The following is a 17407-nucleotide window of genomic DNA, read 5'->3' as shown; positions in this document are numbered from 1 at the left end:
GAAAGATGCTTTGTTGCGAAATAGGAAGCCAACTCTAGATTTAATTTTGGATTGGAGATGCTTAATGTGAGTCTGGAAGGAGAGTTTACAGTCTAACCAGACACCTTGGTATTTGTAGTTGTCCACATATTCTAAGTCAGAACCGCCCAGAGCAGTGATGCTGGACGGGCAGGCAGGTGCAGGCAGCGATCGGTTGAAGAGCATGCATTTAGTTTTCCTTGCATTTAAGAGCAGTTGGAGGCAACGGAAGGAGACTTGTATGCCATTGAAGCTCGTCTGGAGGTTAGTTAACACAGTGGCCAAAGAAGGGCCAGAAGTATACAGAATGGTGTCATCTGCGTAGGGGTGGATCAGAGAATCACAAGCAGCAAGAGCAACATCATTGATGTATACAGAGAAGATTCAGCCCGAGAATTTAACCCTGTGGCACCCCCATAGAGACAGCCAGAGGCCCAGACAAAAGGCCCTCCGATTTGACATACTTAACTCTATCAGAGAAGTAGTTGGTGAACCATGCGAGGCAGTCATTTGAGAAGCCAAGGTTGTTTAGACTGCCGATAAGAATGTGGTGATTGACAGAGTCGAAAGCCTTGGCCAGGTCGATGAATACGGCTGCACAGTATTGTCTCTTATCGATGGACGTTATGATATCGTTTAGGACCTTGAGTGTGGCTGAGGTGCACCCATGACCAGCTCTGAAACCAGATTGCATAGCAGAGAAGGTACGGTGGGATTCGAAATGGTCGGTGATCTGTTTGTTAACTTGGTTTTCAAAGACCTTAGAAAGGCAGGGTAGGATAGATATAGGTCTGTAGCAGTTTGGGTCTAGAGTGTCTCCCCCTTTGAAGAGGGGGATGGTCGCGGCAGCTTTCCAATCTTTGGGATTCTCAGATGATACGAAAGAGAGGTTGAACAGGCTAGTAATATGGGTTGCAACAATTTCGGCACATCATTTTAGAAAGAGAGGGTCCAGATTGTCTAGCCCAGCTGATTTGTATGGGTCCAGATTTTGCAGCTCTTTCAGAACATCAGCTATCTGCATTTGGGTGAAGGAGAAATGGGGGAGGCTTGGGCGAGTTACTGTGGGGGGTGCCGGGCAGTTGACGGGGTTAAGGGTAGCCAGGTGGAAAGCATGGCCAGCCGTAGAAAAATGCTTATTGAAATTCTCAATTATAGTAGATTTATCAGTGCTGACAGTGTTTCCTAGCCTCAGTGCAGTGGGCAGCTGGGAGGAGGTGCTCTTATTCTCCGTGGACTTCAGTGTCCCAGAACTTTTTTGAATTTGTGCTACAGGATGCAAATTTCTGTTTGAAAAAGCTAGCCTTAGCTTCCTAACTGCCTGTGTACATTGGTTCCTAACTTCCCTGAAATATTGCATATCACAGGGGCTATTCGATGCTAATGCAGTACGCCACAGGATGTTTTTGTGCTGGTCAAGGGCAGTCAGGTCTGGAGTGAACCAAGGGCTATATCTGTTCCTGGTTCAAATTTTTTTGAATGGAGCATGCTTATTTAAGATGGTGAGGAAGGCACTTTTAAAGAATAACCAGGCATCCTCTACTGACGGGAGGAGGTCAATATCATTCCAGGATACCCCAGCTAGGTCGATAAGAAAGGTCTGCTCGCTGAAGTGTTTTAGGGAGTGTTTGACAGTGATGAGGGATGGTCGTTTGACCGCAGACCCATTACGGATCCAGGCAATGAGGCAGTGATCGCTGAGATCTTGGTTGAAAACAGCAGAGGTGTATTTGGAGGGCAAGTTGGTTAGGATGAGGGTGCCCGTGTTTACGGATTTGGGGTTGTACCTGGTAGGTTCATTGATAATTTGTGTAGATTGATGGCATCAAGCTTAGATTGTAGGATGGCCTTGTCAGCTCAGGGATTCGATCCAGCAACCTTTCAGTTACTGGCCCAACACTCTAACCACTAGGCTAGAGTGCCTATAGCAGATATGATTTCAACAACTCAGGGATAAGTGCTAGCTCACGGCAAAGCACAATACAGTAAGTACATTATCACTCAAACATAACATACATGAGAATAAATAAGAGATAAATATGACTTCCAATAAACTCTTCGTCCGCCCATTCACAGCACCACCAAGTGTTTCACAACCTCCTTCGTCCACTTCGTTCTGCCTGGCCTTTAATCTGTGCTGTCTAGATATAATAATTCCAACATCTTTAGATTTTCTTTTCGCTGTGTCTGAGGAAAAGATGATCTGTATAGTGCCAGTCAAAAGATTGGACACATCTACTCATTCAAGGGTTTGTCTTTATTTTTATTATTTTCTACATTGTCTAATAATAGTGAAGACATCAAAACTATGAAATAACACATATGGAATCATGTAGTTACCAAAAAAGTGTTAAACAAATCAAAATACATTTTAGATTCTTCAAAGTTGCCACCCTTTGCCTTGATGACAGCTTTGCTGTTAAGCGGAGCGACACAGGGGAACCCAAGAGAAGACTCAGATGAGGAAACAGGGATGAATGAACCAAAATATTTATTGTACACAGGGAGATATGGAGTGCAGATCCATATCTGGAAGCTCGGATGAGTTGCAGAAAATCCAGATTTGGAGACTGAGGTTGGAGTTAGCTGAGTAGAACAGGTTAAACAGGGACTGAGGGGAATCCAAGGTAGTGGTGGGGAGTACAATCCAGAGCAAGGTAGTTGGATGGTGAGATGTGGAACAGGAGACAGGAGCCAGAGACAGAGCGGTAACGGCAATGAGAGGATAAACGGTGTCAGGCAGGGAAACAGGCACAGCAGAGTAACAGGATCTTGAATAATCATAAATGGCTAGAATCATGAACTGACTGAGCAGAGATTACGATCTGGCAGAGTGGAAGTGGCAGGACTGAGTATTTGTAGAAATCTTGATTATGCTCTGATTCCAGCACACCTGTCTCCAAACACACAATCACATAGAGGGAGAGGGAGGGAGAGAGAGTGTACAGGGGGAGTAACTGCAGGTCAAGAAGACACCGGATGAACACCAGAGGGCGTAGCAGGAGCAGATGTGACAGTACCCCCCTCTACGGACGCCGCCTGGCGCACGACCCGGCTTGCCTGGGTGTGAGGTATGAAAATCCTGTAAGAGGGAGGGATCCAGAATGTGGCGACGGGGCACCCAGCAGCGCTCCTCAGGCCTGTATCCCTCCCAGTCCACCAGATACTGCCAAACAAGAACCCAACGGCACACATCCAAAAGCCGCCGGACGGTATAGGCAGGATGGTCATCGATGAGCCGAGGGGTGGAGCATCAGCTGCAGGAGGGGACTGGAGCAGACTGGTTTAATTAAGGATACATGGAAGGTGGGGTGAATTTTGAGAGAGTCTGGGAGTTTCAGATGAACAGCAGAGGGGTTTATGACACGATCAATCTCAAAGGGGCCAATGAATCGGGGAGCTAGTTTTTTGGAAAGCACTTTTATGGGCAAGTCCTTAGATGAAAGTGATAAAAGAATTTACAAGGTTTAAGATATATGATTAAATAATTATATCCGGACACTTAACCATTAGAGATTAGCGGTTATGTAGCATGGATAAGGAGTAATTTAAAATATGAAACATAAGTCCGACTAGGTTAGACTGGGAGAGGGAGGAATGTGTGTGTATGCCTAAGAAAACACCTAGAAACAATTCAACTATGGTTGAACCGACCCGGCTATAACTCTGAGAATGTAAGATAGGACAGGGAGTAGCCCTCCAGGTTTCCTTTATCTGGGGGGGACTGGAACTGTCAGCTGGGTAGTGGTAAACTGTGTTGAGAATTCTGGAGAAGATAGCTCTCCTAATGTTAGTGTGCATGTGTGTGCGTAGGTCAGAAGAATGTTATAAAAGGAATATCTTTGTATATGAACGGCAGAGCTCTCGTGAATAAACTTTGATTGGACTATTTGTGAGTTGGGAATTCTGTCTCATTTTCATTTAAACCAGAACTTTACACACTGGGTTGCAGACCGATTAGAATACTTGAAAACTATAAACATTGGTAACAAAATTCTATATCAGAAAGCCATACCTTTTGGCCTGGAGTGTAGACTGGGGCTGAAGCGCGGCGACGGTTAGCTTTGGATTGGGTCCTGGCGGAGGCACGAAGAAGAGCAGCCCGGGCCCTCCTCCAGGTGCGACGACAACTTCCCATGTGGTCCTGGACAGAGGGCACCGCTACTTCAACCTCTTGGGCAGGGAACAAGGGAGTTTGGTAACCCAGAGCACACTCTAAGGGAGACATGCCTGATGAGGGTGTTGTGGGCATATTCCACCCAGGGTAGCTGGGCACTCCAAGAGGAAGGGTTAGCCGAAGTCACACAGAGTATTGCAATTTCCAACTCCTGGTTGCCCTGCTCGGCCTGGCCGTTGGTTAATACCCAGAGCTGTGCAGAAGGCTCTCCATACCTGGGATGTAAACTGGGGTCCTCAGAAACAATGTCACTAGGGATGCCATGCAGCCACAAAACACGGGATACCAGCAGGTCCGCAGCCTCCCGGGAGGAAGGAAGCTTGGAGAGGGGAATGAAGTGAGCTGCTTTTGAAAATTGGTCAATAATAGTGAGGATGACTGAGTTACCATTCGATGGGGGAAGGCAAGTGACAAAGTCCAAACCTATGTGTGACCAGGGGCGACTAGGTATGGGAAGAGGATGAAGCAGACCAGATGTAGGTTTGGTGGAGGTTTTGTTCCGAGCACAGACCGAGCAGGCTGAGATGAATTCCCGAGCGTCTTTCTCCATGTTGGGCCACCAAAATCACTGACGCAGGAAGGCGACAGTCTGGTTCATGCCAGGGTGACAGGTGAGGTGAGTAGAATGGGCCCATTGAAGAACATCAGAACAAACTGAATCTGGCACAAACAGAGCCTTACAAGGACCGTTTCTAGGATCAGGCTGGTTCAGCTGAGCCTGACGAACACTGGACTCAATCTCCCAGGAGACAGCTGCAACGATGCAGGAGGATGGCACAATGGTTTCTAGCTCGGAACTTGTGTTGTCTGCGGTGAACTGACGGGAGAGGGCGTCGGGCTTGAACATAGGGGTTCCTTTTGTCCAGGTGGGAAAGGGCAGTGGAGTGCAATAGAGATTGCATCATCTGTGGATCTGTTAGAGCGGTATGCAAATTGGAGTGGATCTAGGGTTTCTGGGATAATGGTGTTGATGTGAGCCATTACCAGCCTTTCAAAGCACTTCATGGCTACCGACGTGAGTGCTACGGGTCTGTAGTCATTTAGGCAGGTTGCAGGGACTATGGTGGTCTGCTTGAAACATGTTGGTATCACAGACTCAATCAGAGACATGTTGAAAATGTCAGTGAAGACACCTGCCAGTTGGTCAGCACATGCCCGGAGCACACGTCCTGGTAATCCGTCTGGCACCGCAGCCTTGTGTGGCTCAGGTCCTGCATGGATCTGTTAGAAGGAGCTGTTAGAAATGGACAGTCTACCCAGCTGAAAGACTCCATGACAGGACATGGGAGAGGTGACACTGATGCAAGAGGACTTGTGCTCCTATCAATCATGCTAACTGTCTGTATAAGAGGACACTGACTTGATTGACAAAAGCCAATTTTCCATTTGAATTATCTCTCTTTCTCTCTCCCTCTCCCCTCCCCCTCTCTATCTTTTACAATCTGTTACCTTGGGTCAAACAGGATTGTAAACTGCTGTGTGGCTTAATCCCCTATATCTTCTTAGTGAAGTGTCCTGACTTAACTAATCAGCCTGGCACAGAATAAGACACAGGAGACATAACACACAGGAGACAACAAACCAGACAGAATAACACACAGGAGACATCAAGACTGTTTCTCGTTGATTCAGAAAACAGAGACAACAACAGGAGGAGGAGTTGACAATGGAAGCTAAGTTAACAGAGATCCAAGAGTGCTAATTGACAGACTGGATACCAATCTTCACGAGGGACACACAAGCAGTATGGATGCTGTAAAACTATAATCACCACTCTCTGCATTTCTCTCCATCTCTAAGTATTTGTTAGTTTTGTGAACGTTGAAATCTTGAATTCCTGAACTAGAGGGTTTAGGGTGAAGGGATATATTGAATCGCCCAATAGAGGAAGTCTTGAAGAGATGGCACAGGGAGACGGAGTTACTGAACATGAGAGGGAGACGGCTGAGGAGGAGGATGCCTTGCTACACTTTAGCCGCTATGCCGAGGCCCGCCAAGCCCTGCCCTGGGACCAGAAGACCCGCAGGGAGAAGATTACCTACTACACTGACCGCTGCTTTCTCATCTTCGTCATCATCTTCCTGTCTGTGCTGTTTGGGGAGGCTATGTACAAAGCATGGTGGGTGTCAAACGGGCATAAGATTAAGGCCTTTTTGTTCAATTTTGCCACATACCTGTTCGCCCAGGAGGAAGGTGAGGACATGATTGAACTGTAGGCCTATAGGACAGTATGACATTGACAGATATGCCGAACACATCCTCATGATCACCTGAGGATCACCACACCTGAAATTATTATCTGTCAGTCAGTAGGCTATTTTGTTTTGACACAAATATTTGAAATGTGATTGATTGTTTTGTCTGTTTGGAAATCCTGTTTTTGTTTGTTACTGAACGTGTGCAAGGAAATCAACTAGATATAATCCGAACAATCGTCTGAACTCCGAAATGGTTAATTATTCAATAAAGTCAACTGTCTACATGAATAATTAGGTGTGCTTGCTCATACTTCCCACAGGACACACACTGGTTGAATCAATGTTGTTTACACATAATTTTAACAAAATGTATTATTATTCCGCTACCACCTGTAGCACCAAAACCATAAAATCTACCAACACCAAAACAACTTGCTTGAAAAAAAACGTTTTGATACTACTAATACTTTTCACACTACAAAAATACTTGCATAAATCACAATGCATTACAATGGTCATAGTTTAACATGGTAAAAGTTTGAACCGTAAGTCATTTTCAACCATTTAATCTAGAAATGCCATTCACACTTAAAATGTGCTGACCGGTCTGGCACAATAGTGTGATAGTATTCAGCTTTTTGATACCATTTATACTTTTTCAACTATAACCAATTGAAATTTGCATAAGGCTCAAATTCTCTCTCTCTCTCTCTCTCTCTCTCTCTCTCTCTCTCTCTCTCTCTCTCTCTCTCTCTCTCTCTCTCTCTCTCTCTCTCTCTCTCTCTCTCTCTCTCTCTCTCTCTCTCTCTCTCTCTCTCTCTCTCTCTCTCTCTCTCTCTCTCTCTCTCTCTCTCTCTCTCTCTCTCTCTCTCTCTCTCTCTCTCTCTCTCTCAAGGGCATATCTTATTTTTTTCTTACTCAACTTTTAACCTAAATCCAATGAAATGGCAAAAAAAAATGTTGATTTCACATTGAATTCACATTAGTTGAAAACTCAACCAAATGTAAATCAAAACTAAACATTGATCTAATGTTTGTGCCTAGTGGGTAGCTAGCTAGCAGTATCTGTGCTATTGTCTTGAAGCTAAAATGTAATGAGTGTACGGACAAGAAAATAAACTGTCCAATATGGTTTTGAATTGTTGCATTATTCAAGGGTGTAATGTGGTCTGGTTGCATTATTCATTCAAGAGTGTTATATAATGAAATGTTGCTTTCATGGTGAAACAGTTTGTTAAAAGCATGCTTACTGGCTAGTGGCTATACTGGGATATTTACAATACATTTGAGCTGTGGAGCAAAAATGTGTGTCATGAAATCCCCAACCCTCTCTCGGCATGTGACATTCCTTTGATAATGTAAAAGTTCAAATTAAAGCTGCAAGAAGTACATTTTTGGTCGACCCAACCAAATATGTGTTATAGATCTACCATTCTCATTGAAAGCAGGCTTAAGAAGAGGTAGATCTGTTCTAGGTGTCCAATGTCTATGCTTCCCTGTCTTAAGTTTCGTTTTTGCGCCTTTTACTTTCGGTTTTGTAAAGCAGCTTCAAACAGTTGAAAATACAATATTTTTGGTTATGGAAAATATATTTCAAAGTGGTTTAGATGGTACAATGGTTCTCTACACTATACTTGTTTGTTTTGTCACAAACTGGAATTAAGCGAACTATTAGAATTTAGCAACCTGAAAATGGCGGAGCGATTTCTGCATAGTGCATCTTCAATGTACATATTATCTGAATTTAAATCTCATAGCGTTGCCTCTACTTCAACTCTCTTCAATCTGAAAAGTCTCTTAATCAGTGATGTAGTGGTAAACTCTGATCGCTGGTTGCGGTAAAAAAAAGTCATGCTGCCTATACTTTTAATAATTTTTCCGCAAAAGGTTGGTAAACTGTCAAGCAAAAAAAAAAAGTGAAAAAAAAAAGTTTACTTCCGTTTACCCTCCACTACACCACTGTTTTTAATCTCTTATATCTTCTTAGTGAGGTGTCCTGACCTCACTAATCAGCCTAGAAATTTCTGCCCTACAGCCAGTCCAACACAAACTGTCCCTGGAGACGCTTGAGCTCTGACAGAGAGAAAACAAGACAGTATAATGCATGGATGAGATCATAATTGATTCTAGTTGAAAAAATAACCATTCAAAGGATATACAAAAAATAAGCCAGACAAAAACAGAAGAGGTGACAATGGAAGCTAAGCTATCAGAGATCCGGGAGTGCTGATCGACAGACTGGATACCAATCTTTAGGAAGGACACTCAAGCAGTATTGGTGCTGTGAAACTATAATCACCAGACGCTCTGCATTTCTCCCCATCTCTTATTGTTCTTCAGTTTTCTGACCATTGAAATCTCAAAAACCTAAACTAGAGGACTTAGGGTGACGTGATTCCTAGAATCTCCAGATAGAGGAAGTCTTAAGAAAGATGGCAAAGGGAGACGCGGTTACTGAAGATGAGAGGGAGATGGAGGCCGAGAAGCCGTTGGGGGGGGGGGTGACCGAGGAGGAGACTGCCTTGCTACAGGCCTTGGGAGGGATGACCGGGGAGGACGATGCTGCCTTGCTACACTTAATCCGATATGCCGAGGCCCGCAACGCCGTGCCCTGGGATCAGAAGACCTGCCAGGAGAAGATTACCTACTACACTTACCGCTGCTTTCTTGTCTTCCTCATCACATCTGTCATCTTCTCCCTCTTTCTGCTGTTTGGGGAGTTTATTAACAAAACGTGGTGGGTGTCAAACTGGCATAAGATGAAAGTGTTTTTGTTCGACTTTGCCACATACCTGTTCACCCAGGAGGAAGGGAAGGAGATGATTGAACTGTAGGCCAATTGGACAGTATGACAACGACAAAGATGCCTAACACATCCTCATGATCACCCGAGGATCACCACACCAAAGATTATTATTTGTCAGTAGGCTACTTTGCTTTGACAGAAATATTTGAAATGTGATAGACTGTTTTGTCTGTTTGTAAATCCTGTTTTTGTTTGTTTCTGATTGTGCGAAATCAACTAGATGTAATCTGAAGTCCAAGATTGTCAATTATTCAATAAAATAAACTGTGTGTTTTCAAAATTGGTTATTATTCTGCGGCATAGTTTATGTTTGATAGACCATTTTTTGGTTCCATGATATAGGTTACCCATACCAGAGATGGACTATTCTGGATATGTACCAGTGCCAGTTTCACCAGAGAGGAAGATGTGAAGCGGGAGGGTTTACCCTACCCAATATCTGTTCATGAAAATAAGACTATGAAGTGAGGAATTATTTTATGAGGATCAATGAAAAGGGTCGAATTTGTTCCATTAAAAAAAAAAATTGCTACATAGGGTTATTTGATTGAATAGACGTTTCATAATGGTTAGGATGTTACGTATTCACTGATATAACTGGGCTCACGTGGCATTTCGGCAACAAACATTTATCTGAGTAAGCCTGTCCGTCACAAGCGTATATCTGACCTCTCATTGGCTAGAATGGTCCCATCTGCTCTGGCCTTCGACAGCCTGCCTTCCATCTTTAAATACATGTCTTTCCATTGTTAGAGTGGTCACTCGATTATCTTGTCAATTTATTAGATATTCTTTGGTTTCATACGAAACTAGTCTACCCCTAGTCTGTACCCCCTATCACACATTCCAAATAATCATTTAATTTCGTCATGGCTTGACAAAATGTGCTGCTGCTGACATTCATGTTCATAAAAACATGTTTTAGTCCTAGCTATGTCGCGAAGAAATTGAAAGATCCTAAAACTATTTACGGTGGTAATGTATTCATACATAACGACAATTCAGTCGTCAGGCGCATCTCGTCCAAGCTGATTTTTTTGGACGAGGCTTGATGATGGACCAATAATATCTGGGCACCCCAAATTCCTCTATCTTCCGGTGACGACCCTCTTTCTCTTCCGGAAGATTCAGCGTGACCGACGTTTCGTGTCTGTATAGACTTAAAGTAAGTTAAACTATTTAATACGTGTTAGACCATCAAAACGGCTTCAGTATTATAGTTCAGATGTTTTAATGTGCAAGTATATGATCAGAATCCATTCTGTATAACATATGTTCCACGTTTAGCAAAAAAAGGCGCGTGCAAGTTTTGCTAGCTTTATAGAAGCTAATGTCAGCGTTTGCTAGCTAACTAACATGACACCATTGCATGAGCACCAATAATTACATGGAAATGGGCACAAGAAAGCCAGTGTTTTAAACTTTTTTTATATGTTCATTATTTTATCATTAACGTTCAATGTTGTAGGATCGTTAAAGGGGAGGGGGAGAGTGAATGTTACAAGGACACAAACGCAGTGTGTAGCCCACTGAGATATTGACCGTGGCCTGTGCTAGGCTGGACACATGAAATTAACGTTTTTTTTGTGATAACTGGTTCATTGCATCCGCAGTGTAGCCCAGTTTCATAATATTACCATCTGTCCCAACTGTTTGCCATAGTTTGAAGTAATCGCGTAAAAACATATTATTTTAGGGCATTTTTCACCCTGACAGCTTCTATTAGTTCTATTGAGCACCGTGGAACCAACTCGCCTTCCGAACGTTCTATTCCCAGCCCATTGTTCTACTTCACAAAACGTGCCCACATTAAACTCATAGGCTTACCTCAAGTAACTTATTATCAACAAGGCTAACGTTACTTGGTGAGCATGTTCACTGTTCGCCTGGGTACACGTTGTTGTTACCTCCATCGGAAAAAGGTGTAAACCTAAACATAACGCAAGTCACTGGACGTAGTTTCAAGATGTGGCCGATTTTAAACAGCCAGAAGACATGTTTTTTATATATATTTTTTACATTTAATAGTAACCCATTTTTTTGGACGATTTGTTGTTTCTAAATGGCTGCTGGATAATTTGATATGTGTCAAAATGTGCTCATTAGTAGGCATCAAATGCTGCACAGGTTCAGAGTTGCAAACCAAATGGATAGGTCTAGCTCATTGATTTGCAGATCTGACGCTGTTGCTACCTCAGATTATGGCCACAGGGAGAAGCAAGTGAGCTATAAACAATAGTTGTTTTGCCTTAAAACCCCCAACCCTAGGTATAACCTATTTTAGCCCTAGTCATTATCCGAGGTGCCTACATTCCAGCACAGGCGAGACAAACAAAGGGCTCTATGGGGTAATGCTTTGTGTTAATTATTTGCATGTGGAAAGCAATGCCGAGACAGAGGGAGAAGAGGTCTAAGAGGGTGAGCTTGAGTTGTAAAAATGGTGGGGAAAAGGGGGATGGTTTGTCGAAGAATGGTAGAAAGTGTAAGCAGAGGGAGCTGAAGACAGGAGGAGAAATGGAAGTGAATGAGGGTGAAGTATTGGTGGTGGTAGGTGCGGTAAAGTCATTTGTGGTTTCACGGGTGGGTGAAAAATGAGTTTAGTCATGTGGAATTGGTGAGGGTAACCAGAAGTGGTCTAGTGATAATTTTTTGCGTTTCTGTTGGGCAGAGGAAGAATGTGCTTGAAGTAAAATGGATGAGGGTACGCAAAGTGTTTCGTTCTCAAGAAAAAGGCACTAATGACAGGAGTGATAACTGGGTAGATATAAACGTTGAGGTCAAAGATTCCCGGTGTATGTGATGCTTGTCGTTTGATGCTACGCAGACAAGGTGGCGAGAGTGGGGAAACGGAAGTCATTGTTCTTTTGAGTTTTGAAGTTGAATCTTTGCCTGAAAGTGAAGTTAGGATATATAAGTTATCCTGAACAAGCGTATGTGCTGAATATGTTACAGGTGTCAAGCTTATGGGCATGTGGCAGCAGTGTGTAGGAGGGAGGTTCCAAGGTGGGAGAAATGTGCAGAAGGGCATGATAAAATGGAATGTGTAGTATTTGGGAAAGTAGTGGAATGTGTTCATTGTAGGGGTGCCCATGGAGATGGGGATCAGACATGTCCCGTGCGAGAGAGGCAGGTTGAAGTTTCCAGGGTTAGAGTAGAGCAGAAGTTGTCATATGCTGAGGCAGTGAAGAAAGTAGAGGAAGATGGGTTAAGGGGGAGGAGTGGTGAGAGTAGTAGAGATATACCAGTACAGGGGGATAGGCCAAAAAGTGAAATAAGTTTCAGTAAGATTGGGGTTTTAGTATTTATAGCAATGGTTATTAATTGTACTGCGGGGATGGATCGGAAGTCCCCGAGAATTGAGGTTGTGGTGCCAACTGCAGAGGTATGTGGGTGTGCAAGACTTGACAGCAGAAGTTACAGGATGTGTTAAGTGGTGGTGGCATGAGGTAGGAATAAATATGTTTAATTAGTGGCATTGAGGGGTGTTTTATTTTATCTAATTTTGAAGTTGGTGAGTCGTGTTAGATGGTAGGGTATTTATTTAGTACATTTTTCTTTTTCAAGTAATGTATAAGGGAGTTGTACTCCAGTCTAGTAGGTGGCGGTAATGCAACAAATTGGATGCCAGCCGCCGTTTAACCTCATAGGTTATTCTTCTATTTTAGCCTTAACCCTAATTATTGGGCAGGGTAACCTAACACTTTTTAAGAACTGTTTTTGTAATAATATTATGTTAGTAAATACCATTATTGTACTAAATAGCATTTTTAGTGTTATGTTTTTAATCAAAACCAATGCAAGCATTTTGCTATTTTTTTAATTTATTTTATGATAGTTCTTACAGAACACTTAATGAACAAGCCACATTTTATTTTTCAAATGTGGTTTGAACTGTGTGTGACTTAGTAACCTATATGTGAAAGTCCGGCAATTGGCTGGGATAGGTGGTGAAGGTTTGAGACGGATCTCAGGAATTAATACGAAAAATACACTTTCTCAGCTGCCTCACCAATGTCTTTGTGGATTAATAACTTTTAATTGCAAAATATTTCCAAGAGATGGCAGCATAAGACATAAGACCATGAAGCATCAATTATAGGCTGTAGCAGCAATATAATTGACATAAAATAGCATGCAACCAAGAACTATATGTTCCATGATTTTCTAAAATGGTCACTCATTACTTTACAGGTTGCTATTTATCTCATATTAGGCCTGTGTTGCTTTTGGGGGAGCAAAAAAATATTGACTACAGCAGGTATTGAACCCTGGCCAAATAATCACTAGACAGGTGTGCTAACCTCAACCCTAGTAGACATGTATTATAAAAAGCTCTGTTAGTGTATCATATTATGAGTAAACAGCATAGAATAGAAAAGACGAGTGTTTCTTCCAGCTCGTCAATAAATGACATCATGCAACCCTTGCGGTTAGCAAATTTACCTCAATATGCCCCTCGATTGCGCGAGAAGTCAGTGCACGCTGCTGCCTAGGGCACAAGCTTTTCACAGGATTTTGTTGAATTGGTCAATGCTGGTTGATGAATTTGACAATGAATGTACTAGGCATAATATGTTTTGTTGACCAGAGGTGACTGAATTAATGTTCAGTCTTATTGATAAAAGTTATAGTAATGAAGTATATTTTCAAAACATGCCCATTTTTAAAAACAAGTAGTAATAACATGAATCATCATTATATTACTTCACAGTAATCTGTTAAATGCATGTTCAGTCCTTCCTCTTTCGTTAGAAGTGTGGAAAGAGACAGAAAAAAGCACGAACGGGAAACTGAAGGGAGTATCCAGGGAGAACAATCTTCTGAAATTTTATTTGTGGTCTTATGCTTCCATCTATTGGAATTATTTAGCAACTGCGGTAGTAATGAATAAATTGTATATCCTTACCAAACTAGTAATTACTTAAAATTGCAAAATATAACATTTTCTAGTTAATTTTATCACTTACAACCTTAACTATGTAAACTATAGCAATGAAACGGACATAAACACTATACATTTAGTTATATAAAAAAACTTTATTTAGATGGGTGACATTATCTGCAAAAGTAACACCCCCTTAACATATAAACACAGACACTAAAATGTTTTTTTATATATAATAAATCTGGTGGCTCTCAAAAGTGCCCTTTTTTTTGCTGAACAGTTTGTTTTCATGAGTGTGCTGCCTGCCATCAGAGGAGTCTGTTTGCCTGCCTGCCTGTGCATAATGAAAAGTTTACAAATCATTGCCACGCTTTCACATAGAGGCCTAGTTTACATTTTAGTCATTTAGCAGATGCGCTTATCTAGAGTGACGAAGGTAAAGTGCCTTGCTCAAAAGTACATCGACAGATTAACCTAGTCTGTTCGGGGATTCAAACTAGCCACCTTTCGGTTACTGCCCAACGCTCTTAAACAACTAAGATTACAAACCACAAAATGTTAAACACAAAAGGGCAAATGGTAGTAGATAAATGGTAAACTGTTTAAGTAATTAGGGGTATGTATGTCTATTTTGCCAAATTTCTCTCAATGTGTGTGTGTATATATATATATATATATATATATATATATATATATATATATATATATATATATATATATATATATATATATATATATATATATATATATATATATATATTTTTTTATATATATATTTTTTTTTTATATATATTTTTTTTTCAAGTCCGACACCATTTTAATCAGGAGAATCTCCTTTGTATTAATGTAAGATTGGGCAGTGAGCTCTGCGGTCATCAAACACTAGCCTTTCAAATATCAGAAATGACACATTACTGTTTGAACTCTGAGGATGCTCCATTGTTTCCCTATGGGGAAATTCTACACAGACATGTCTTTATTTCCCCAAGTAAATACACACATTGTGAGATATATTTATTTCAAGTTGGACACATTTTTTTAATCAGGAGATTCTCCTCTTTGTAATGATGTAAGTCTGGGCCGCGAGCTCGGTTGTCTTCAAATGCTAGCCCCATAATACTTTTTTCCCTTGGAATCCTGCGCTCCACCCATTGTTTTCCTATGGAGAGGCATGCTGGTCTATTTCGACAAATATCTCACAATCTGTATATTTAGATTTTTTTCAGGTTGGACACCCATTTTAATCAGGAGAATCTCCTCTTTGTAATTATGTAAGTCTGGGCAGCGAGCTCGGTTGTCATCGATCACTAGAAAATAAATAGTCAGAAGCCACTATTGTCTCAATTCATTTTTTTTAATATGTTCATTATTTTTTCATTAACGTTAAATTTTGTAGGACCGTTAAAGGGGGGAAAGGGAATGTTACAATGACACAAACGCATTGTGTTTCTCACTGAGATATTGCCCGTGGCCTTCGCCGAACCTGAAGTCTGGCAGAACAGTAGTGTTCCTTTTGGCAACGACCACGGTGTCTTGATATGAGAAAATTACATTTTTGCGTGTAGTGATGCTGTTGGAATTAATTTGTCGATCTATGCAAAAAAAGAAACCTTATTGGATTATAAGATATCAAGAACTGTAAATAGCAGTTATGTTTTTTTATTCTTAGCTCCCTTTTGTTCACAGAATAGCATGGGATTTACGTTTTAGACACGGTAAAGTTTAGAATCAACAATACTTGAGGTTGAGATAATTGTAACAAAATGGCACATGTAAAAAAATATATATATATATATATTTTTTTTTACACGTGTCATTTCGTTACAATTACCTCAACTTCAAGTATTGTTGATTCTAAACTTTACCGTGTCTGGCTATATCCGGGTCTATATTAGGATAGGAGTAGCCAAATTAGTTAACCACTATGATTATATATTTATAAAATAATCATTAACTAATTTGGCTACTCCTATCCTAATATAGACCTGGATATAGCCAGTATGAATATCCAGAGTGCATTTCAAGTAGGCCAATATATATTATAATAATAATAATATATATATAATAATTTTTCCTCCTTCTCCATCCTCCTGCTTGCAGAATGCGTTACGTGTCCGCTTACCTCCTGGCTGTCCTCGGTGGCAACATCAGCCCCTCCTCCAAGGATATCAAGACCATTTTGGGGAGTGTAGGAATCGAGGCCGAAGATGTGCGCCTAGACAAGGTATGCCTCCATTTAGGGCAATGCTGTCTTGTATTTTGAGAAGATGAACTGAGTTACTTTTGTGTACTTCAACACTATTGCAGGACAGAGGCCTTGGTTTACATAGTAACTGGTGATAATAAAAACCTGAATTTGTCTCCACAGGTTGTCAATGAATTGAATGGAAAAGACATCAATGAAGTCATGAACTCTGGTGAGGCATTGTCCTTATGTCTTTGTTTTGACTCATGAAATCATACATAATTATGCCAGATTTACACTATTTGGCCAACCCAAACAGTACTGTTGGCTGTTCTGTTTTATGTCATGTTTCATGGTTTGTGTGGACCCCAGGAAGAGTAGCTGTTGCTTTTGCAACAGCTAATGAGGATCCAAATAAAATACCAAAAATACCAGTACAGCTTAGTTTGGCACCATCGTGTGATACAGATTTGGTCTGTAGATTGCATATAGGTGCAAATGTTGTCAAATCACCAGTCACTGTACAATCTAAATGACCTGTCAATGAATTACTCCGTTGCTCTTTGCAGGTCTCTCTAAATTGGCCTCCGTGCCAGCAGGTGGTGCTGTGGCAGCTCCTGCTGCTGCTGGATCTGCTGCAGCTGGAGTTTCTCCTACTGCTGGTAAGCCATCATAGTAGGGAGTCATTAATTTCAACGGACTGAAACACGTTTATTTGAAATGAATTGCACGAGAAGACACATTTAGAGGAAAACGCTTGATATTTTAAATGCACTTTGATTATGTATGTATGTATGTATGTATTTCTGGAAATGGTCAATGTTTTTTGGGGGTAGGCTCCCAAATATGAAACTAACCTATGTATGTATGTATGTATGTATGTATTTCTGGAAATGGTCAATGTTTTTTGGGGGTAGGCTCCCAAATATGAAACTAACCTATGTTTGTGTGTCTGTGTAGCAGAAGAGAAAAAGGAGGAGAAAGAGGAATCTGAAGAGGGATCTGATGATGACATGGGATTTGGACTCTTTGATTAATCTTCCTTCCGTTAGAGGTTGAAAACGAATAATAAAATGGAAATGGTTAGAAGAAAGCCACTGTTGTCTTCATTTTTTAAAATGTTTTTTTTAATCATTAA

General features: G+C 41.3%; 1 protein-coding gene across 2 annotated transcripts; it reads left to right on the top strand.

Moving 5' to 3' along the window:
- Positions 1–10256: 10256 nt before the first annotated feature.
- Positions 10257–17362, top strand: LOC129851425 (60S acidic ribosomal protein P2-like). Of its 2 annotated transcripts, none has more exons than XM_055917947.1 (5): positions 10257–10364; positions 16185–16308; positions 16453–16501; positions 16839–16931; positions 17233–17362. In XM_055917947.1, exons 2-5 carry the CDS (start codon positions 16186–16188, stop codon positions 17304–17306), a joined length of 339 nt encoding a protein of 112 aa, XP_055773922.1. In that variant the 5' UTR covers positions 10257–10364; position 16185; the 3' UTR covers positions 17307–17362. The 2 variants fall into 2 exon arrangements, with proteins under 2 accessions (XP_055773922.1, XP_055773921.1); XM_055917946.1 differs by having other exon boundaries at positions 17230–17362.
- The last annotated feature ends 45 nt before the right edge of the window (positions 17363–17407 follow it).

The sequence above is a fragment of the Salvelinus fontinalis genome, chromosome 3 (genome assembly GCF_029448725.1).
Source record: "Salvelinus fontinalis isolate EN_2023a chromosome 3, ASM2944872v1, whole genome shotgun sequence".
NCBI lineage: Eukaryota > Metazoa > Chordata > Actinopteri > Salmoniformes > Salmonidae > Salvelinus > Salvelinus fontinalis.
The sequence above is the reverse complement of the archived record's forward strand: the minus strand, read 5'-3'. Positions and strand labels throughout refer to the sequence as shown.